The sequence below is a fragment of the Lactuca serriola genome, chromosome 4, assembly GCF_051521515.1.
Source record: "Lactuca serriola cultivar US96UC23 chromosome 4, Lser_US96UC23_V15, whole genome shotgun sequence".
NCBI lineage: Eukaryota > Viridiplantae > Streptophyta > Magnoliopsida > Asterales > Asteraceae > Lactuca > Lactuca serriola.
In genome coordinates this window covers 18,898,525-18,921,917 of record NC_136411.1, presented here as the reverse complement: position 1 = coordinate 18,921,917, position 23,393 = coordinate 18,898,525, and the positions used below count along the sequence as shown (strand labels likewise).

Sequence of the window (23,393 nt, the reverse complement as noted above, 5' to 3'; positions counted from 1 at the left end):
AATTTCTTCACTACTCGCTTCACCCTGATCAGAGTCGTTTGAGTCGCTGATGAGATTCATTGCGTCCTTCCGAGAAACCAAAGCTACAGACTTTTCTTTTCCTGGGTCCTTCATGATGTCTTTACGAAGGTAATTTCTTAGATTTCCAAACATGGAGTTGAGATCCATGAGATTAGTCTTCTCAATGTTTTTAAGAATATCAACGTGATGTTCCCAGCTTTTTCCAAAGGAATCCAATAATTTTAAAACTAACTAAGAAGAATGTTTGATGACTCCCAACCTGTGTACATCATTCACTAAATAATTAAACATGTTAAATGTTTGAGTTAGAGATTCACCTAGCTGAGCAAAAAAAATGCTCATATCTCTGATTGAGGTTGTTGATGGTCGTAGCTTGAACTTCTATAGTGCCTTCATAAGCCACCGTCATTGTCTCCATCATCTCTTGAGCTGATTCACAGTTCTGAACTAAAAGATACACATGGTAGGGAAGAGAGTTTCATATGGTTGCCCTAGCTTTCACATCAAGACCGAGAAGCCTCCTGTCATTATTGTCATAACTAGTCTTTGGCTTTTGCTTCAAGGGACCAACATGAGCGTTGTTAACCATAGGTTGATACACAGGAACATGATGGCCCTTCTCAACAATGTTAAGCATCTCATAATCCATGGTTTCAAGAAACCATAGTCTTAGTTTTCCAAATGGTAAAATTTTGCTCATCGAGGGGGGGGGGGGATCTTATTGAGAGCATACTATTTGGGATTGTAAGAGATCGACATAATTATTTGAGTGTATCAAAAACCTACTCTGATACCAATTGAAGGTTTGTATCGATTGGATACACTTCAAGTATAATCAACAAAGAACAAACTAACTAAACAAAGTTTAAACAGAAAAATAAAGAACACGAATAATCATAAATATGTCTTTCACCAAGAAATGGGTGTTCTCACCAAGAAACGAAGGTCACAAAGACATATATATATATATATATATATATATATATATATATATATATACAAAAATATATATTATAATAAATCTCTTCAATCAAGGGATTGTATCTAGTCTATAATAAGAACTGATCCTTATCACCAAGATATTGGATTTGTTATCTATTCTATACATATTCGTATAGGTGTCTAATATACAAATATTACATAAAATCATTAACTTCAAGCTCTAAGGTCTTGAGGCACTGGCGCTGGTGTTGACGCTGATGCTAACACTGGTGGTCAGTGTATAAAGTGTATGACTCATCAGATCATAAGGTGTAACCTTACAGGTTGTTCGATTCAGAAACAAAGCCCATAACTAGTAGATTTGTAGTAATGTAATTTTTTAATGAAATTTTATTAGTTTTAAATATTTACATATTTTAAATAATTTTTTTTTAATGTGGAATGGAAAAGTTTCATTCTTTGTGTTTAGAGTTTCGAGAGAGATGAAACCGAAATCAAAAATTGAAATGGCCTATGTGGCATCAAGGTTAGGAGATTTTGGATGCATGAACTCTCACCATCGTAACATCTTAATTTCTAGATTTTCGTATATGATGTGCAACATTTGGCAGGTAATATTAGAATAAAATGATATATTTTGATATATATTTAAAAACTAGAGTAAATTACACGAATGGTCCCTATGGTTTAGTGTAATTTGAACATTTGGTCCCTAACTTTTTTTTTTAACTCGGAAGGTTCCTATTGTTTGTTTTTGTTATGCGTTTGGTCCCTATCTTACCTAAAAAGACTATTTTGGCATTGATTTTTTAATTTATATCAAATAAACACACCCCCAAACCCCCATCACCTTCCCTTACCATCCCACCATTTTTTTCTATTTAAATAATAGTCTTTTTAGGTAAGATAGGGACCAAGTGCGTAACAAAAACAAACAGTAGGGACCAAGTGAGTTAAAAAAAATAAGTTAGAGACCAAGCGCGCAAATTACCCCAAACCATAGAGAGACTATTCTTGTAATTTACTCTAAAAACTAACATACAACCACCTCTAAAAACAGTATATCAAAGAACGGTATGTACATGTTAAGTATTTATACCAAAGAACGTTACGTACATGTTAAGTATTTAGCTTCTGGCTTCTGAATTGTTGATAAATTTGAAAAAAAAAAAATCAAATTTATATCAAAGAACGTTATTTACAGATTGGAAGCAAATCTTGGATCGATTTGAAAAATGTCTTTCAGCTTGGAAAATTAAACTTTATTGGTGGTCGTCAGATGCTTTTAAAGTAAGTTCTTGGGTTGCTTGGTATTTTTTATATGTCTATTTTTTAAGATGCCAAACAAGTTAATATGTTGTTGGAATCTATGAGGGCTCGGTTTTTTTGTGATGCAGAGCAAGACCAAAGAAAGATTTAGTGGGTCAAGTGGGACTTGATGTTAGCTTGTGATCAGAAAGGTGGTCTTGACATAGGTAGTCTTCTAGTCTTCAAGGTTTTAATTTGGCTTTGTTGCAAAAGTGGCGATGCACATTTATATTCTGATTTCTATTTGTATGCATGCACATAAATAAATAAATAATGATACGTAAAAACAAAAGAAATTAACAAGAAAGAAATAAAATTGGAAAAATATGGCATAAAAGAACATCAATGTGCATAGTTCAACGAGACTAAACTTAAAAGAAGTTAACCAAAAAGCATCTGATTCCCGTTCTAAAAAATAGCAAGAGACTTTGCAAGAAGCAAAACTTGTTAATACTTCAAAGCCTTACCAGCCTGGTTTTCATCACTGCTTCTGCTACAAAACAGTTCAATTTTTAATATTTTAATTTATACACAAACTTTAATTTTAAAAAAAATACTCATTATTAACGCTATTGCTAAATGCTAACTAACCTCTGGTTCAGCTGATTTTGCCTCTTCACCTTTCGGATTCTCCTCTCCTGTAAAAAGAAAATATGTCAACTCTTTTATCCATAATGTTTATAAAACACAGCATTTCCTTTTTTGACATAACTTCAATCCAAGATTACCTTCTTTTTTATCATTACTATGTGTTTGTTGATGCATACACTTAGGAGTTTTTTTATTTTTCTTTTCCATTAAGTCATGTATATGCATAGTGGCTGAATAGGTAATGATGTCTGTTTAAAAGACCATTTTACCCTTACATTCCAAACACAACTTTAACAGTAGTTTGGAAGGGGAAAAATGTAGTGTCTTATCCCCTTAGACCCATGAGGTTACACATTGTAGAAGGGTAATTTGGATAATATTAAAACATTTCCATTGATACTTCATTGTCTTTTAGGGTATAAAGCATATTAGAAGGGTAAGGAATACCTCCATCCTCAGGCAAATCAGAAGTCCAAAGAGTGAGATTATCTCTCAAAAGCTGCATGATCAAGGTGCTGTCTTTGTATGATTCCTCACTCAAAGTGTCCAACTCAGAAATCGCCTCATCAAAAGCTTGTTTAGCCAATTGGCATGCCCTGTAATTTCATCATATAAAACACTTTAATTTCATACACCATACGCAAATTTCAAATAAAGTGAAAAAGAAAAAAAAAACATTTGATTTTACTTTTCAGGAGAATTCATAATTTCATAGTAGAACACTGAGAAATTGAGAGCCAAGCCAAGACGAATTGGGTGGGTCGAAGGGAGCTCTTTATTTGCAGACTCGGAAGCAGCCTAAAATGGAAAATTAATAACCAAAAACGTTTGCATAAAGAAAAAAAAAAAAGAAATTATTGCGATAATAAATACAAAAAGACATGCCTCATAGCCCTTCAATGATTGGTCTGCAGCTTCCTTTCTTTCTTCATCTGTCTTAAACTCAGCAAGGTAACGGAAGTAGTCACCTTTCCTGTATTGGTATGAATCAAAACACAATAAAAATGAGATTTTTTTTCAAGAAAGAAAGAATAGTAATAAACATGACTTACATTTTGTAGTAAAAAACAGTAGCTTCTCCTGAGCCTGAAGATGGTACAAGATGTTTGTCAATGATAGCAAGAATGTCCTTGCAGATCTTGGCAAGTTCATCTTCAACCTTTTTGCGATAACCCTTGATCAGATTGACATAGCTCTCGTTTCCTTTTGATTCCTCTTTCTGTTCAATTGATGACATGATACGCCATGAGGCTCTTCTTGCTCCAATCACATTCTTGTATCCTACTGAAAGAAGGTTGCGCTCTTCCACAGTAAGTTCAACATCAAGTTTGGCTACATTCTTCATACTTTCAACCATTTCTGCAATTTCAAGTGAAAATTATGACAAGGATAACTTTAGCATTTAAGCAATTGTGAGATCAGGGATGATCCACGTATAATTAAGACTAAATATACATTAGCCACCCCTACTTACGAGTTTTATTTGACAACAAACCAATAAATTTAATAGAACAGAAATCTAAAATTTCCTCTCAACTGTGAGCTATAGCATTGTTATGTTATTTTGCAACTATGTAAATTCGAAAAATCAGATGAACATTAAATCCACCGTCGTGGCGTAGAATAACTACATACAGAAAACCACAATTTTAGCGATGAAAAAGGCACGTACTAACGTGATCGAAAATTACATTGTAAGTTATAAGATTCTTCCAATTTGTGACAAAAAATCATGTAAATAATCAAAACAAATAGATCAAACATGCATCCATTTATTTTACGCCAGATTCACGATTAAATTCAATTATACACTCCAAAGAGAACAGAGACACGAATCAAAACGAAATTTAGAACCGATCTAACAACAGAGGAATATCACGCAAATGTACAATGTTGAAACGCAAAAACAGATACAAAATCAAGAGATGAAGGTGATACCATCGTAACGCTCGGCTTGTTCAGCGAGCTTAGCCAAATAAACATGATTTTCTCTCTCCTTTTCGTTCGACATCGTCCTGATTGAGTGATTCACCAAATAGAACCGATCGATTGAGTTTGAATGACGAGAAAAATTCCTTTGCGATCACCGGGGAAGTCCAGAAAGGGGAGAGAAATGGAAGGGGGCGGGTTTATAAAGGGGTGATTAAAAATCGGGCAAGTTAGGAGGACGTAAGACTGAATCTCAACCGTTGGATTGAGTTTGAAAAATGGGATACAATCGCGCGCACTTCGTATTTATTTTTGGGTTTTGGATTCTATTGGATCCGCCCGAGACCCGTATCTTCTATGTTTATACTTGATATAATACAATCTACAAGATTGTGTATGTTTGATAATTTTAAATATATTTTGAATGATGATTCTCAATCTTTTGAGAACCTACTTTTTATTAAAAAAAAATTAATTTTAATCTAATGATTTTTATAGATAATATATAACCAAAACCAACCCGTTTTATTTATAAATAGTACAAAATTAGTACATTTAGGTTTATATATAGGACATGAAACTGCCAATTAGGGATAGCTTTTAGCATGATCATTTAAAGGACGTAAGTAAGATTCTTTCCATACAAAAATCAATTTTCCATTTATTTAATAACTTATTATTTATCAACTATTTAAAAAAAAAAACTTATTATTTATCAAGTAGTTAAGATAAAATTGAGTCAAAAGCCTATTATATAGTCGATTTACATGACAATAAAATTTGATTTTTGGATCTAGCAGCCATATATATTAAGAAACAAAAATGCAACATTGTAAAGTTGTAATCTATTTCACACATTAGGTGACTGGGGACACCTATTTTCTCAAGATAATATGTTGGATATGGTAATGTAGTTTCAATTACAAAGTGGAACGAAAAAAAAAATTACAGAAATGCAAAAGAAAAAAAAAACATGGTAACAAAACTTTCTCTAATCTACATCTTACAATTCGTGTTTCCTTATATGTCAATCTTCCTTTCCTTTTTCATCGACTAATACAACCCAATTACAATTGACGAATTTCTTGCATCATCTATGCATGCATGTATGCACGTATATAGGGATTTATAAAAACCTTCACTTGTGAAAAAAAAGACTCAACTCATTTTCTTACAAATGGCTTTTGACAAACAAGTAGCCTTTGTTCACTACCGTTTTCAAGATCAATTACCCTTGCTTCCCATCGTATTTGTGTAGCAATCATTCGCGCATCCTCTATAGGCCCCACCTTATCCGAAAGCACAACCCAACCCTATATAATAAAAACATCAAAATCATTTGAGCCTTCTTACATCAAGTATTTCAGATATTTGACTAATAATCAAACAAAACAGTACCTCAGGGCGTAAAATACGATCAACCTCCAAAAGTAGAGTCTTCAAGCTACACCCCTCTAAAATTAGATTTGAAAGGAGCCCATTTGCATGAACCATGTCATATGTCCGTGGGTATGTTGGGAAAGGTTCACACCTATATATTTCCAAATAAGTAGAATTACATTTTTAGTCCCTAAGTGTAGATGAGTTTTGCAATTTTGATCCCAAAAATGTAATTGGCTCTGATTCTTATTTTGGCAAATTAGTTAATGATATTAAATATTATTTACCAGTCATGCAAAATGCCAGCGAATCCCTGATGAAGTATGAGTGGGAGGGTGTTACGAGTCCTAGTGGGGACCACATTCATCACCCAAACTGACTTTCCTGCTTCTAAAAATGCAGCATTTAGACCTCCATAAAGGGCATTCATGTCCATAACATTTCGTATCATATTGTATGGAGGTAATGGATCTTCATCACCAGGTCTTTTTGGATGATCAGAAAAGATTAAAGGCGTGAGTAAAGACCAATAATTTCTCAAAGCTAACCTTGATGACTCAAAGTCCTCATAAAATTCATACTGCTCAACTTCTGTCAAAATAAACAGTTTCACTGTTAGTCAAATACCAAATATACCCCCCCAATTTGAACACAAATAAAGAAAGGAATCCATCAAAAATAAACAATACTTTCCATGAATTTGAAGTTCAGCTGGGGTTATTTGAAAACTTGAAGACCTATTTTGAATAGGAACCCATCTTTTGCTTTCAGTCCCTCCTATACAAGATGAAAGTGGCTGATAATATGACTGTATGTCATGTTCTTCTTTACATGGTGGAATCACACCCGGCTTGCTGCAATATAAAACCAAATAAATATAAATATTACTTCAAATTTTCCTTCATCTTTACATGAAATACCAAAACTAGCCTCTCACCCGGATGAGTAGCATTGGGCATCATTAGTTTTCTGCCATATAAAAGTTTCCTCTTGTTGAGCTATAAATGTCCAGCAAATCTTTTGAGTAAATTCCTCAATAGGACTATCCATGCTTCCCTTTTTTGTACTTAATGAACTTCCATGTAAAACAAAGTAGCCTCCAGGATTAAGAATCCGATCAACTTCAATAAGAAATATCCCATCTGATTTATAAAAATATATCATTAGATACCAAGAAAAAAAATACTCTTTACACAAAATAATAATAATAAAAAAAAAGAACTTGCCTTTTTTGTCCCATAGGATACCACATTCTGCACAATGAACCATGTCATATGACAATGAAGGAAAGGGAAGTTTTCTTGAAATGAAGTTGCCAATAATTGCTGGAAGACCTCTTTCAAGAGATAACTGAACTTGACTACCAGTCAACTCATATGCAGCCATACAAACAGCCATGAGCTTTAATGATAATAAATGAGCCCCAAAGCTACCAAACCCACATCCAATATCTAGTACATTGCGTACCTATTAATATAAAGAGATCATTTAAATTTATTAGATACAAAGTGAAATGATAATGTATGATGATAAGAACAATTACTTTATTATGTTGGTACTTACCCCAGCTTGAAGAAATTCAACATCACTAGTTAATCCTAACATTTCTGCAACTTGGTGAGAGTATTCTTTGACTCCATCAAAGATCAGACCATCATCTGAGTGGAAAGAAATTTGATTTTCTTCAAGCAACATTAACCTTAAAAAAAGGGAAAAGGGTCAATGGGGAGCGAATAATACAAAACTAAATGAACAAACATATGAAATTAATTACCTTTTTGTCATACTCCCAGAAGAAAGAAATTGGTCTTTTGTAATCTTGACATTTGCATTCCATATTACATCTCTGCCAACTGGCCAACTCAAAGGAGTTTTATAGTCTCTTGGAGGGCGAACCAAACAGTAATCTTGGTATTGTGATAGTTCACAATGTCGATCAAATTCTTCACCATCTGTAAACCCTAGTTGAAGATTTGCAGAAACATTATAACAAGGAACATAATGTTCTCTTTCCCTGCCACAAAGGCTAATCTCCTTCAGATTATTATTCCCTGAAGATAAACTTTTTAGCTCCAAATAATCACTTGCTGCTTGTTCCTTTAGTCTTCTGTAGTTTATATAAATGTCTGATTTTATGCTCAAGGTGACAGAGTCAAAGGAGGTGGAAGTAGATGAACGTAGCAAAACAATAAGTGCAAGAACACTAAAAAGACATAGAAGTAGCCAAGTCCATGGTGGTCTAGGGCCAAAAATTAAAGAAAGTTTATGGAATATAGGTCGTCTCATGTTGAATTGGTGTAGCCTGCTTCCACTTATGGTTTAAATACCACTATCATGAAGAAAACAGTGTAATACGCCTATTGTATTCCGAATTTATTTGTCTATTTGAAATCAATCTCTTTGGAATCACGTGATCATGACATCGTGTCACAGAACCGGTGAAATTGCCATAAAAAGGTACGCAATCGATTTAAATGCAGTAGATCAAGTAAACAATCACCCTCAGATTTCCTAAATCCAGATACAAACTCTTTCCAATTCAAGTAACTGCCAGCAGAAATAACTTCAGATCAACCTGAAATTGTCATCCAAAATGCAAATTACAACTTAAAATCCACATCAACGGACAAAATAGGACACGATATTATATAATTGGTATCACATTCGTCACAAAATCGAGACAGATCTGATGCGTACCAGTCACTAGAACTCACGGAATGTAGCAAAGAACTTGCACATCAATCATAAAACAGTTGAACACAAACTGAAAATAACCACCATATTTACTAGGGTTTGGGGCAAATTACCAGTTCGTTAAGCGAAGAATGCAGTGCAAGCGTAGATTCAACTCATACGAAAGCTGGACAACAGCAACAGCAACAGCTCTAATTCGCCATTGACAACAAGAAAAGGTGAGTGACAGCGGTTAATTCATTCCCTTTTGCTACTCAGATTATATAGTATTGTGCGAAATAGGATTTAAAAATTAGGAACAGATCGATCCAAATGGCTCAAAGATTAAGAACAAAAAGGGGAATTGGATTAATAATTGTAAAGAATTATAATTATAAATAAATAAATAAATAAAAACAAATTGTAATGAAAGTGTTTGGGGGAATAATTGTGCATGACTGCCTTTGCACTTTTCCTCCTTCATTGTGTGGTGTGTCATTTGTATGTATTATTTTATTTACTAAAATGTCAGATTTATCCTCACTAGGCTTTTGTAAGTTGAAATCATAGCTTCATAGGATGGAGGATATTTGGGGGGGGTTTTCAGACTTTTCCACTCTCCCATCATTCACCATAAATAGTATTAATAAATTGAAATTTATATTCTTATTTATATATGTTATATAATAAAAAGATTGGCCTACCATACTAAACAAATACACGATAACTTTATGATTTTATCAATTAATAAAATATCTGTTTTTATTATTTTATACGGGAAATTCTATTATTTATATTATTTTATGTAAAATTTGAATAAAATGATAAGTTATTATTACATTTTAAAGAAAACATGCCCATATATAATAAAAATATCTTGAAAGTTTTTACGGTCAGCCCATAAAATTTAACATTATACCAATTTTTATGATCAATTGAGATGGTAAGACACAAATTTAAGTGTAGAAAATCATTGAAATATGTTTTAATTCGCTAACAACATTGATTTACCTTTTTATTAATATTTTTCTAAGTGAATTATAGAATATAAATTATCTAATCTTGATACATACAACTGTTTATATTGTATTCATTAATAGTTTCACCACCGTTTTCGACATTAATTTATCACCTACTTTTTTTTTTATGATGTTGTGAATGTCACTATATACGTAATTGTTAAAGGTAGCAAAAACTTGACACAATTACTTTTAGTCTATTTAAGATATTTCAACCTGTTTAATTAAATGATTTGATGCAACACAATACAAAAAATAAACCGATAAGATAAGGGTTGTGAACAGTGGCAGACACAGGACGAAATCTCAAGGATAACACATAATTTTAGGGGTGGCATACCGGAAAATTTACATCACACCGGAAAATTTCTCAAAACAGTTACATTGTGTTGCAAAATTTGAGGGTTGCACCGATTACCCAGGGAAACCCTTATGTCCGGCCTGTTTGTGAATTTCAACTCGAATATAACTCGAAAATGACCCATTTGTTTGTACATAAGTTTTTTGAATTATTTAAATAAACTATAAATAGAAAGACTGAAAACCAAAACCATAAAAAAAACATTTGGATTGAGTTGTTTTGTAATATTGTTTTACAATGTGAAACTAAATAGATTTGGGTTAAATCTTGTTAGTCATGAGAATATATGACTTAATTATTTGTTCATTGGTATTGATTTATATTTTAGGTGTGTATACTCAATGGGGAATAGTGGGAAGTGGATGAGTATGTTGAATTTGTGAAGTGTTTTGCTATTATTAGGTTATGTTTGGCGCGTCACAACTAACTGATAAATTAGCTTATTTTTCGAGTTTTTAAGTTGTCATGTTTGGCAAGCCAAAAAACAGCTTATAAGTCAGCTTTTTAAAAAGCTACTTAGACTAGCTTTTTAGGAGCTTTTTAAAATATTTTCAAATATACCCCTTATTTAATTATAAAAGCATATTCTTTTAAATGTCATTTTATATTTTCAGCTAGCTTTTCAACCAGTTTTACCAAACAACATTTTTTATCAGCTAGCTTTTCAGCTATTAGTTAGTTTTTTATATAACAGCTAGCTTTTCAGCTATCAGCTAGTTGTTCAACTAACAACTAGCTTTTCAGCTAGTACAACAAACATAGTCTTAGTATTTTGCCCACAATACGAAACAAATAATATTTGATAAATATGAGGAAACTTTCATTTTGAAGGACATATGTACCAAAGGGCATCTAGCCCAGTGGTATCAGGTGTTTTCATCTCTGCTTGAGGTTGAGGGTTCAAGTCCCTTCAAGGGGTGGGTGTATGAGTAATTTAAGAGTAGAGTAGATTTGTCATTCCAAAAAAATAACATATTTTTCGATAGTGAAATAATAATTATATTTACTTTTCGAATTAAATAAAAGAGAAACCAAAGGGATTGTAGCTCAGCGGTATCAGGTGGTGTCCTCCCTCTTTGAGGTCGAGGGTTCAAGTCCTGTCGTTAGGGATGAAAATGGGTCCAAACCCGAACCGGATGGACCCGGACCCGGAAAACCCGGAACCGGTTAATGGGATTTTATAGAACCGGAAACCGGACCGGTATATAGGAACCGGTTCCGGTTCGGTTCCGGGTACGGTTCCGGGTAAAGTGGGTCTAGAACCGGAAAACCCGGAAACATCAAAGTGGGTAGGTTGGAACCGGATAAAGTGGGTTTAGAACCGGAAAACCCGGAAAAACCGGAATTTTTTGGTAATTACTTGCTACTTAGCGGATTGAACTTTGAAAATTTTCATATTGATATCCCGACTTTGGGGGACTGTAACTCACTGAATATGAAACTAAAATTAACAAAATTATAGTCTAAAATCATGTACAAACTCTAAAATACACTCTGAAAAAAACCGCATGTCAATCCGACTTTAAACGAATGAGATAGGCATGTGTTAACATTTTCACATAATACAAAGTACAAAAACAAATTGCTGAAAAGTTGAAAATTTTCAGTTTTGATATCCCGACTTTGGAGGACTGTAAATCATTGAATGTTAAACCAAAAATGACAAAATTAAAGTCTAAACTCATGTACAAACTGTAAACTACAAGTTGCAAAAAACCACATGTCAATCCGACTTCAAACGAATTAGATATGCATGTTTTAAAACTTTCACCGAATACAAAAAAACAAAAAAACTAAAAACTTCCAGCTTTGATATCTCGACTTTGGGGGACTGTAAGTCAATGAATACTAAACTAAAAATGGCAAATTTATAGTCTAAAAACATGTACAAAATCTAAACTACATGTTGGAAAAAACCGCATGTCAATCGGAGTTGAAACGAATGAGATATGCATCTTTTAAACGTTTCACAAAAACCGGTTCCGGCCCTAAAAGTGGTTCCGGATCCAAACACCGGTTCCGGTTTTTAGACCCGTTTTACCCGAACCCGATGGACCCAAACCCGGATTACCCGGAACCCGGATAAAGCCAATTTTTAAACCCGGAACCGGAACCGGTTTTATATATTCTGGTTCTAACGGTTCCGGTTCCGGTCCGATTCCGGTTCCGGTCCGGGTTTCCGGTTCTAAATCTCATCCCTACCTGTCGTGGACATATGTGTAATAGGTATTGTTAGTTTAGGAGTAGATTAGATTTGCCGGTTCAAAAAATAAAAAAAATAATAATAAAAAAAAATAAAAGAGAAGTTTAATGAGAAAATGGTATAAATACCCTAAAGATGATCGATAATGCTTTTAAAGGTTTTTCCTGTGAAGAAGAAAAGAGAATGGAGAAATTATTCATTAATGCTAATCTTAATAAATCAATGTGATTAATCATTTTGAGTATGGATTTAAATTCTTTGATGAATAGTTATTATGAAATAAATGGGTAAGATTTGGTTGTTTTGTCCATAACTAATGCTGCATTGTACCAAAATATTTGTCTTTTATGTAGGCAACATTTATTATAACTAATGGTTGAAAATAATTGATTAATATATAAATATACAAATGACAGGGTTACAATTATTCTTATGAGAGTAACAACTCAAATGTCATAATGTCTATTAAGTTTATCAAACAATCAGCAGTGAAAAAAAAATATGTGAGTGCACATTGGGGGCATGATTATAAATGTTTTAATGGATTTATAAAAATTGTTAATTCTCTTAAGATCTCTTTTTTGATATCAAACTTCAAATGAAAATACAATACTTATAAGAGAATGATGTGAAATCAATCCTTGGAAGAAAGGAATCTGAATCAGTGATATCTCTCTCACATATCATAATCTAAACATATCTTTTATTTTAAAACCAAATCTCAACATTCCCCCTAAAGTTGGTGCATATGTATTACACATGCCCAACTTGCTAAGAAGATTGGAAAAAACTTTCTTTGAGGAGGCTTTACTCAGGATGTCAACAAGCTGGTCTTCTGATTGAATTTTTGGTAATGTCAATGTCTTGTTGTCTAAGTTTTCTTTAATGAAGATTCAGTCCACTTCCACATGTTTGTTAAGGTCATGATGAACTGGATTATAGACAATGTCACAAGCTAATTTGTTATCACAAAAAAAACTGAACATGTTGTTTAAGGGGGTAACCCTAATCTTGTAGAAGATGTTTAAGCTACCATGCCTCACAAATACCAAGAGCCATACTTTTAAGTTCTGCCTCTGCATTAGTTCGAGCCACAACATTTTGCTTTTTACTTCTCCAGGTTACTAAATTACCTATAACAAAGCTAAAATAACTAGATGTAGACCTACCATCAACTTTTGATCTTACCCAATCAACATTTGTGTATATTTCAACACTTTGGTAGTTTGAATTCCTTTTGAAAAGAATTCCCTTTCCTGGAGTTGACTTCAAATACCGTAATAAATACATGACAATATTCATATGTTGTTCACCTGGATTGTGCATGAATTGGCTAACCACACTTAATGTATAAGCAATGTACGGACGTGTATATGCCAAGTACATCAACCTTCTCATGAGTCTTTGATGCCTTTTTTTTCAACTGGCACATGATGTGTTTCATTCTTAAGCTTCAAACCTTCAATCATTGGTGACATTCCAGTTTCTTGCAAAAGATATAGATGTAATTTCGTTGGGATAGCAAGATTTCGGCCTTTGATCACGAAACTTCAATCCCAAGGAAGTATTTTAATGGACCAAGATCTTTCATCTCAAATTCACGAGACAAGTAATCTTTTAGAGCATTTTTTCTGTTGGGATCATCAACCATAACAACCATATCATCAACATATACGATAAGAGCAGTGATCTTACTGTTTTTTTCTTTTCAAGAACAATGTGTGGTCAACATTGCTTTGATTGTAACCGAATGACTTCATATCCTTAGTAAACCTGCCAAACCATGCTCTCGGGGATTTATTGAGACCATACAAAGACTTCTTTACCTTGCAAACCTTTTCTTTTTGTTTCTTGGTTGTTATACACCCTGGTGGAGGATCCATATATACTTCTTCGAAAAGATCTCCATGTGAAAAAGCATTCTTTACATCAAACTGTCATAATGGTCAATCAAAATTAGCAGCTAAGGATAACAATACTCGAATTGTGTTGATCTTGGCAACTGGAGTGAATATTTATGTATAATTGATTCTATGGACTTTTGTATAGCCTTTTCACCACCAATCTTTTTTTATGTCTTTCAATACTCCCATCAGTCTTATATTTCACAGTGTAGATCCATCGGCATCTAACTGTTCTTTTTCCTAGTGGTAGATCTACAAGATCCCATGTCTCATTCTTTTTCAATGCATCCATTTCTTCTTTCATGACCCTTCTCCATTTTGGATCTAGTAAAGCTTCCTACACATTGTTAAGAATAGTTATATAACAAATAATTGATTCACAAATATATAGCGATGCATCTAGATTTTGAGAAGCTAAAGAAGAAGTTGTGTGAAGCACCGATTCTTTCTTTACTTGACGGAGTTAAAGACTTTGCAGTATATAGCGATGCATCTAGATTTAGGTTAGGTTGTGTTCTAACCAAGAGAGATAATGTAATCGCTTGTGCATCTCGACAACTGAAAGAACACGAGAAGAACTACCCTACTCTTGATCTGGAGTTGGAAGCGGTAGTTTTTGCACTAAAGATATGGAGACATTATCTTTATGACATGAAGTGTAAGCTTTACATTGATCATAAGAGTCTATAATATCTCTTTGATCTAAAGGAATTGAATATGAGACAACGATGTTGGCTAGAGTTACTCAAAGACTATGACTGTGAGATACTTTACCACCCTGATAAGGCAAATGTCGTAGCAGATGCTTTGAGTAGAAAGATAAATCTGGAAAGGAAAAGGCCAAGGCGTTGAGAATTGAAATTGTCTCAACAATTGTGGAGAGTACTAAGAAAGCTCAGGAGGAAGATTTGGAATGAGATAACCGAAAAGAAGAACGTTTAGGCAAAACGTTGGAATTCGGTACGAACGACCAAGGGTTAAAGGTATTCCAAACCAGGATTTTGGTGCCTAAAATAGGAGGAATGAAAGATCTTCTCATGGAAGAAGCTCACAAGACCATGTACTCTATTCATCCAGGTAGCATCGAGATGTATAGGGATCTGAAACCTTAGTACTGGTGGCTAAAGATGAAGCTCGATGTAGCAAAGTATGTGGCTGAGTGTATGACATGCGCGAGAGTTAAAGTGCAACATCAGAAACCGTATGAGATTTTAGATCCCTTGCATGTACCCATGGGTAAGTGGGAGGAAACCACAATGGATTTTGTGACTAAAGTGCCTAGTACGTAGAACGGTCACGACATGACTAGGGTAATAGTGGATCAATTCACAAAGAGTACACACTTCATAATGGCCAATGAGAGATAGTTTATGGATAAGCTTGCAAATGCCTACATGATGGAGATAGTAAGACTTCATGGTGTTCCCTTAATGATTGTATCAGATCATGATAGTCATTTCACATCAAGGTTTTGGAAGATCCTACAAGAAGAAATGGGTATGAAGTTGTGTTTGAGTACAACCTATCATCCATAGGTTGATGGTCAGAGTGAAAGGACAATCCAAACACAGGAAGATATGTTGAGAGCATGTACCCTAGAATTCCAAGGTAACAAGGATGAGCATCTACCCCTAGTAGTGTTTTACTACAACAGTAGTTACCATTCGAGCATTAAGATGGAACCTTATAAAGCCTTGTACGGATAGAAGTGTTGTACACCGTATTGTTGGCTTGAGGCCAGAGAAAAGTAGTTTATGGGTCCCGAGATCATCCATCAGACTATTGAAAAGCTAAAGGTAATCAGGGAAAGAATGTTAGCAGCTCAAGATCATCAAAAAAGCTATGCTGACAAAAAGCAACGACCAATGACCTTCAAAGTTGGAGGTTTGGTGTTGCTTAAAGTCTCGCCATGGAAGGGACTTATACAATTTGGAAAGAGAGAAAGTGATGGGTTTTGGCCATATGAACATTCCTATGTGCACATACAAACCCTAAAGCTTGGATCTAGGTTTCTCTAATTGAACATGCATTGTATCCAAGACTTTTGAACAATAGATCTAGGTAATAACATAAGAAAAACAGATCTAGAAGATTACCTTAAGTTGCTTGCTTGAATCTTCTTTTCCTTGGAGCTTAGAGTCACAATTGTCACTCCTCTAATGGCTTACAAACACCAACTTAGCAAGAGGATGATTAGAGAGAGAGGGGAGGGAGCTAGAAATCGTCCAGGGTTCTTCCAAAGGCAAGAGTACCGATTTCCTTGACCCATTGGGTCTATTTATACTTGTAAGGCTCCTAGGGTTTCACCCTTAAACCCTAATTGGATAACTTAGGCCCTAAGCAATCCAATACCCTAATGATAAGCCTTGGACGATTTCAAGGTCTATTCAAAGCCCCAAAACCATCCCCCCTTATCCATAAGGGATTATAGCCCAAAGTACAATTATCATACAATTGACAGTTTATGCCCCTTTATTCAATTAATCTCTTTAAGTCACCAAATTAATTCCTAATTAATTTATGACTTATATTAATCAAATAATAATATTATTATTCCTTATATTATTCTCATAATATATTAATAATATTTCTTCTCTCATTATAATTCATCCTGTCAAGTTGCTATGGTGAAGGCAACCCAAAAGGACCATGCACAACCGGGTCAAATACTTGCCTAATATAGTTGCAGCCTTAGACACTATTCCAACAGAAAGTTGAGTCCATAATTTATTGGACCATTCAAAGTTATTTAGAGAGTTGGGAACCAAGCTTACAAGCTGGAATTTCCATAAGAACTGGATGGTATTCATAACAGTTTCCATGTGTGTTATTTGAGGAAGTTCACGGGAGAAGTTCCCTATATAATTCCACTTATGGAGTTAAGGATTGATGATAAGAAGCTGATAAAAGAGCCTGAAGAGATTGTTGAATGTAAGACGAAGAAGTTGCGACGTAATATGGTCGATTTAGTGCTTGTGTGATGGAAACATACGTCGGAGCCGAACCTCACATGGGAGACAAAAAGCGAGATGAAGAATTGCTATCCATATATGTTTACTGATGCATGATTCCGATGACGGGATCATCCTAAGGGGAGAGAATTGTAACACCCGCATTTCCCGCTAGGCATTAATAAGACGATTTAATAGTAAGGGCGAACAGTTGTAACCTATTTGATGTAATAAAGGAGAATTATGTGAATATAATGTGTTTCATGTATATGTTATGTGATTATTATAACATAATAAAATAAGAATATAATACGCGTTTAAATAAAATAATAATTAGACCGAATATCCTTGAAGAAAGTTGAAGTAGTCATAACAAGGATTCTGGATATATAAGGAACACTTAATGTAACGTCCCAAAATTCAAGACTAAAAATTTCTTTTAATAAAACATTACTTTAAGCAAATTCATCATTTCAAAACATAAACAAAGTATTAGTTTCCAAAATACATGTTCGTTATCAGAGTAAACATTCCCACGCTGTCTAAACCATGGTGTGTGCCATGCGATCACCCCGAGCTGTTCCCTCCGCTACCGGAAGTACCTGAAACCAAAACTGAAAATCGTAAGCACGAAGCTTAGTGAGTTCCCCACCCTACCACATACCATGCATAACCATATACTGCACATACTGGGCCACGTCCGCTATCCTGAGCCTCGCCCCCTACCTCGGGCCTCGCCCGCTACAACGGCCCCGCCGCTCCAGGCCCCGCCTGGCTTCGAGCCCCGCTCGGATACAAATCTGTTTCACTTAGGACTCGCCTGTCACAGGGCCTCGCCCACTAACATATAATAGCACATAAACATATCACATCACATCACATAAGCTCAACACATACTAACGGGTCTTGTCCTAAGGCCTCGCCTATCTCTGGGCCTCGCCCTTGTCCTGCTACTGATGAGTCGTGGAACCCCGTCCATACTCCTGCTGATAGTGAGGTACGGGCCCAACCCACCCTCACTCCTTCCCTAACTTGGGCCTCGCCCCTGCTCTGCTGCTACTGAGATGTGGAACACCATCCACACTCTGCTATTGGTGAGATACGGGACCTCGCCCACACTCACCTCCCTACCAGGCACATACAAGTATCACACAGACAACAAGTATAAACTACCACATAAACCATTCCTTGGGCACCCGCCCTCTATCATTGGACCTCGTCTCGAATATCATACTAGCATACTGTGCCTAGGGCTAACCCCGGGTCTTCTACTCATAGCTATATGGGCCAACATTGTGGCCGTAGACCCATTCATACAAAGGGAAACTCACCTGCACTGGCTGAACTTGCTGATGATCCCACTAGCTGCCGACCAGCAACTCTCTGAACTCCTGCTCCACTAGCTCCCCGAACTACCAATATCAATGCAACACTTAGTCTAACTGACCCCCGACAGTCAACCAAGTCAATTCTGGTCTAAGTCAAAGTCCTGGTCAAAGTCAACCTTCCAGGTCAACCCTACTCGCCGAGTCCACTTACTGACTCGCCGAGTTCTTATGCTCAAAGTCCTTCCAATCGCGACTTGACTCGCCGAGTCAGCCCCTGACTCGCCGAGTCTACTGATTCCTGGATCCTGTCCTGTCCAACTCACTGAGTCCTTGCTCGACTCGCTGACTCGAGTCTTAACTCGAAGGGTTTGGGGTTCCGCGACCTGACTCGCCGAGTCCAAGAACAGACTCGCCGAGTACAAGGCAATCTTCATCCAACTCGCCGAGTTGTTCTTCCAACTCGCTGAGTTCATGCCCAACTTCATCCAACTCGACGAGTTGTTCATCCCACTCGTCGAGTTCCTCCTCATCTTAAAGCTACTCGCCGAGTCCACTCAAAGGACTCGCCGAGTCCATGCGGTCCTTCATACATGCAGAGGACTTTTGAGTCATGCAGGGACTTAAATATGTAGATCTACCCTTCCCAAGCCTATTCCTCACGTAAAGTTGCAAACTTTACGTGTAGAGAAGGAGATCTAGGCAAAATACACCATAAACTAGGGTTTAAGGCAAGAAAGCTCGATAATCGACTCAAGGGCTGCTACTTTATGCTTCTCAAGACCATAATATGCTTAGATCTGAAGTAGCAACTTCAGATCTGGCTTCTAACTCAAAATAATAACATTATGGCTAAAAAGCCCCAACAACCACACATAGATCTAGGTGCAAAAAGGGTCCAGGAACTAGTTTATTACCTCCAAATGCTCAGAATGAACTCACAATCCCAGATCTATAGTCCCTTCTTGCTCCTCCAAGTTCCTTCTTCCTTCTCCAAGCTTTAATGCACCTTCCAAGGCAACAAATGGCTCAAATAGAGGATATGGCGGCTATGGTTTAATGTTCTGGGTGAAAGAGGCAGTAAAGGAACCCTAGGGAAGAGAATGAGGCGCTTAAATAGGCTCCAAGTCCCAAATTTAGGGCTTTCCTTGCACAGACCAGACTCGTCGAGTCCACTTGGCCGACTCGCCGAGTTGGTCACTTACACCTCGACCCGGATCCCGCTCGGACTCGCAGAGTCGACCCCTAAACTTAGGGTTTTCTTTCCTTTCTTGGTCTTCAAAACTTTGGGTGTTACACTTATATCCGACTTAGAATGAAGAAGTTAAGCTCCGTTGAAGTTTCGCGACCGACCCGATACGATAATGCACGTCATAAAAAGTGATTTTTTGTTAAGTTACATTTTAGCCTTGGTGATCTAAACGAAAGTTGTTGTAGTCATTAAATCAAGAGTGTGCATATAGAGAACGTCTAAATTTGACTTCATTAGAGGAAGTTATGATTTTTCTAAGAATCATCATAGTGGTATACAATTCAGAAATCGAATTTTAGATCTGCCAATTTTTAGCCAAAACAATCTAAACAAGAATTAAAGATCTCGTTAATATGAGTTCAACGATACAAAGACAGTCAAAAACTAACACCGAATGAGAGAGTTATGCATTTTGTATGGGCTTTAACTGTGACATCCCCATTTTCTCGGCCAGAAAAGACTGATTTTGTTTATGCTTTATAAAAGTCAGAGTACCTCTTTTAATAAAAATGTTGCGGAATTTGTTACCAGTAAAACATGATAAATACGTTATCAAAGCATTTCCGAAGAAAAGTATTTTTATTCATTTTAAAACATTTGGGATGTCATCGTCAATACATAAACATAAGCATAAACAAAACTTACATTCATTATGACTAGTGATTTATATATCCTTAATCTCTCAGTGTAATGTGACTTCATATCAATACATGTGATATAAATAAACTGAGTGGGTCAGGTTGGGAAACCTGGTGAGTACATAGGGTTTTCAACCCACAATAATATAATTATTATGTTTAAACATCAAGCAATCAACCTAATTACCCATCCTCATTATCTTCCTTACTCTTAAGGGTCTACCCTAAGAGTCATCTATCCTGCATTCGTTCATTTTGAAGTCCCTAGTTTCTACGGTTTATAAGACAGGTACTAATTCCATAGCTGCTAAAGTTCATTCATCAGGTACTAAATCCATAGCTACGAGTGTAGATACTAAGTCCATAGCTACCAACGTTTACCTAACAGGCACCAAGTCCATAGTTGCCAGGTACTAAGTCCATAGCTACCATCACCTAACATGTACTAAGTCCATAGCTATCCTTGTTTACCTAATAGGTACTAAGTCCATAGCTACCAGTGTTTGTCCAATAGGCACTAAGTGTATAGTTGTCGATTGTTATCTATCAGGCACTAAGTCTATAGCTGTCAATGTTTACTCACATCATCTTTTATCTTTCATTATTCATCTACCCATGTCATACCCAACATATTTGTAGATATAAAATACATATCTAGTTTAAATCATTTAAATCATGTAGAAAATCGTTCATCCAGCATAGATAGCAAGTATACAGATAATATGCACACGTAGCACGTAGTTTATATAAAATACTTAAAAATAGCGTAGGTGTAGCTCACTTACAGCGGGTTTTATAGAAAACCGGACTTCGCTGGAGCAGTGTTCCCGAACCGAAATACCCTTTTTCTCGGGGCTTCCTTCGGGTGCTAGGGGGTTTACCTAGACTTTGGGGAGGGGGGGGGGGTAGGGAGCTTAAAGAGAGAGTTTAGAGAGAGAAAGAAGTGGGGAAAGGTGTGGGAAATGGAGGAACCCGACACCTCTATTTATAGGCTGAATTCCTGATGGACTCGCCGAGTCAGTTCACTGACTCGCCGATTCGGTGCCACGTGTCATCACCTGATGGCTTTTCTTGGGGAGAAAGCTTTGGCCCATATTCAGCCACGTCACCCATTTTGCAGCAGCACCCTGCCGACTTTTAAACCCCGTACCTTTCGCATACGAGCTCCGTTTTCAACGTTCTTTTTTCCATGCGTAGGTAAAAGCAAGATCTACAACTTTCATTTATACTTCGTCGGCTAATTCTCAACCGATCTTAAATATAACAGTATGAGGAGATTAGACTGTTAAATGACCACGAAGAATTCGTAACTCCTTCATACGAACTCCGTTTTCATCTGTCTTTTTACCGTTGAGTTCCTATTAATGAGATCTTCAACTCTCATTAAGGTTGCATAAGCCAAAAACCGCTCGAACTAAAATTCGAGTTTCGGGTCGTGCAATGCTATGCCAAATCTTAGAAAAATCATAATTTCCTCATACGATGTCAGATTTGAACGTTCTTTTTTTGTATGTTCTCAGTTTAATATATATACTACAACTTTTGTTTAGATCACTAAGGCTAAAAATTCTTCTATCGTAAATTCACTATTCACGTCTCCCGGTGTCGTGCCAGTTTTGACGTAAAACTTCGACGGGCCATAACTTCTTCGTTATAACTCAGATTTCAGCGTTCCTTATATGTACGGAACCCTTGAGACATATTCTACAACTTGGTTAAGATTATTTATTTTAAATAATATTTTGTCAAAAAAAGTCATTTTCGACCCCTATTATCTCTAAATAACCAAGCAGATACTCCACTTTGACTAATTTGCCACGTCTAGCCATTTTACATGTCTATTGTGATCTATTGGAAACACTAGAACCCTTTAATGGCAGACTTGTAACCTTGTACAAAATGTCTTAGATATTACAATGTAATCTAGTAGCTAACACTCGACTAGATATTACAATTCGAAGTATGTAAGTAGCGGTAATTTGAAGCTTTTGTGTATGGAAATTAGAGAGCTAAGTAGAAGAAAATCATCAAGTTATTACCCAAATGAAAGCTTACTAAAAATGAATATGTATGGGAAATATTCATTAGACAAATAACTTAAAAGTGGCAGGTGCATGTCGAAGACGATTGACTCTAAAACTAGCTTTTTTTTTGGAAAATTCTCTCTCTATAGACAATGTCATTAATGGTACCAATTAGAGGCACCAAGACGTTGCGAAACCATCAAATCAAAGTTAAAAAAAATGGACATAAACAAAAATAAAGCGCTAAGCACATGATGACATAACCAAATATATAATGTAGTCCACGTACATTTATTAAAAAAAAAAAAAAAGAAAAGAAAAGAAAAATCTAATATGTAGAAAATGGATGGTTTAAAGCAAATTAATTACCTAAATATAAGTCAAAGTAGATAATTATTATATAATCATTATGTAAAAGTTATTAAAAATTATTATGATTGGGTTATCTGATGGGTTGTATAAATAGCCAAATGAGATGTCTCCTAATTTTTTTTGTAAAACAAAATGTAAACCTTAACCAACTTATTTTTCAAAAACTGCTTTTGCAATATCACTAGTATAATGATACAAATAAACCCTTATTTTTCTTTTTTTTCTAGATTTGGAGACTAAGGAATTTTGTCCTTAGCTTTTTTAATAAAGTAAGCATTTTTAAGATATTTATAGGAGAACATATTTTGCCAAAAATCTCCACCAAGTATTTCATCATAGAATAAGGTGTTAATTCCAAGATTTTTGCCGAAATTCTAATGCGTTGGAAAATGCAAGACCTCTAAAGCTAAGGCAACACTTTTTGTACCAAAGACAACTTCCTGAAGGAGAGTCAAAACTTTTTGAATTTTCTCCATCTTATAGATTATTTTTGTCAGTAG

At 35.6% G+C, this 23,393-nt stretch overlaps 3 protein-coding genes across 4 annotated transcripts; all 3 read right to left on the bottom strand.

Annotated features, from left to right (window-relative positions):
• Positions 1–2,567: 2,567 nt before the first annotated feature.
• Positions 2,568–4,984, bottom strand: LOC145101125 (14-3-3-like protein GF14 iota). Of its 2 annotated transcripts, none has more exons than XM_079038286.1 (7): positions 4,801–4,984; positions 3,915–4,221; positions 3,748–3,835; positions 3,551–3,660; positions 3,310–3,458; positions 2,863–2,909; positions 2,568–2,764 (listed from the first exon to the last, which is right to left on the bottom strand). In XM_079038286.1, exons 1-7 carry the CDS (start codon positions 4,871–4,873, stop codon positions 2,753–2,755), a joined length of 786 nt encoding a protein of 261 aa, XP_078894412.1. In that variant the 5' UTR covers positions 4,874–4,984; the 3' UTR covers positions 2,568–2,752. The 2 variants fall into 2 exon arrangements, with proteins under 2 accessions (XP_078894412.1, XP_078894413.1); XM_079038287.1 differs by having other exon boundaries at positions 2,568–2,761.
• A 637-nt stretch (positions 4,985–5,621) lies between these two features.
• LOC145101124 (putative methyltransferase PMT5) lies at positions 5,622–9,302 on the bottom strand. The gene is made up of 9 exons (XM_079038285.1): positions 8,979–9,302; positions 7,946–8,746; positions 7,735–7,870; positions 7,398–7,638; positions 7,109–7,313; positions 6,866–7,025; positions 6,459–6,763; positions 6,190–6,322; positions 5,622–6,104 (listed from the first exon to the last, which is right to left on the bottom strand). The coding sequence occupies exons 2-9, from the start codon at positions 8,455–8,457 to the stop codon at positions 5,955–5,957; spliced, it is 1,842 nt and encodes a 613-aa protein (XP_078894411.1). The 5' UTR covers positions 8,458–8,746; positions 8,979–9,302; the 3' UTR covers positions 5,622–5,954.
• Positions 9,303–13,320: 4,018 nt separating this feature from the next.
• Positions 13,321–15,501, bottom strand: LOC145098089 (uncharacterized). The gene is made up of 5 exons (XM_079035765.1): positions 15,439–15,501; positions 14,486–14,668; positions 14,263–14,361; positions 13,477–13,693; positions 13,321–13,382 (listed from the first exon to the last, which is right to left on the bottom strand). Exons 1-5 carry the CDS (start codon positions 15,499–15,501, stop codon positions 13,321–13,323), a joined length of 624 nt encoding a protein of 207 aa, XP_078891891.1.
• Positions 15,502–23,393: the final 7,892 nt, after the last annotated feature.

Excerpts from the sequence above, each read along its gene's own strand:
- LOC145101125 (XM_079038286.1), bottom strand. The coding sequence starts at position 4,873 with ATGTCGAACGAAAAGGAGAGAGAAAATCATGTTTATTTGGCTAAGCTC. Across the intron at positions 3,836-3,914 it reads ACTGTTTTTTACTACAAAAT|GAAAGGTGACTACTTCCGTT; the intron begins GTAAGTCATGTT and ends ATACCAATACAG. Across the intron at positions 3,661-3,747 it reads AATCATTGAAGGGCTATGAG|GCTGCTTCCGAGTCTGCAAA; the intron begins GCATGTCTTTTT and ends TTTCCATTTTAG.
- LOC145098089 (XM_079035765.1), bottom strand. The coding sequence starts at position 15,501 with ATGTCATACACTCAGCCACATACTTTGCTACATCGAGCTTCATCTTTA. Across the intron at positions 14,362-14,485 it reads GACATAAAAAAAGATTGGTG|TTTGATGTAAAGAATGCTTT; the intron begins GTGAAAAGGCTA and ends CCATTATGACAG. Across the intron at positions 13,694-14,262 it reads CCAAGAAACAAAAAGAAAAG|TCAACTCCAGGAAAGGGAAT; the intron begins GTTTGCAAGGTA and ends CGGTATTTGAAG.
- LOC145101124 (XM_079038285.1), bottom strand. The coding sequence starts at position 8,457 with ATGAGACGACCTATATTCCATAAACTTTCTTTAATTTTTGGCCCTAGA. Across the intron at positions 7,314-7,397 it reads TATCCTATGGGACAAAAAAG|ATGGGATATTTCTTATTGAA; the intron begins GCAAGTTCTTTT and ends TTTATAAATCAG. Across the intron at positions 6,323-6,458 it reads GCTGGCATTTTGCATGACTG|GTGTGAACCTTTCCCAACAT; the intron begins GTAAATAATATT and ends GGAAATATATAG.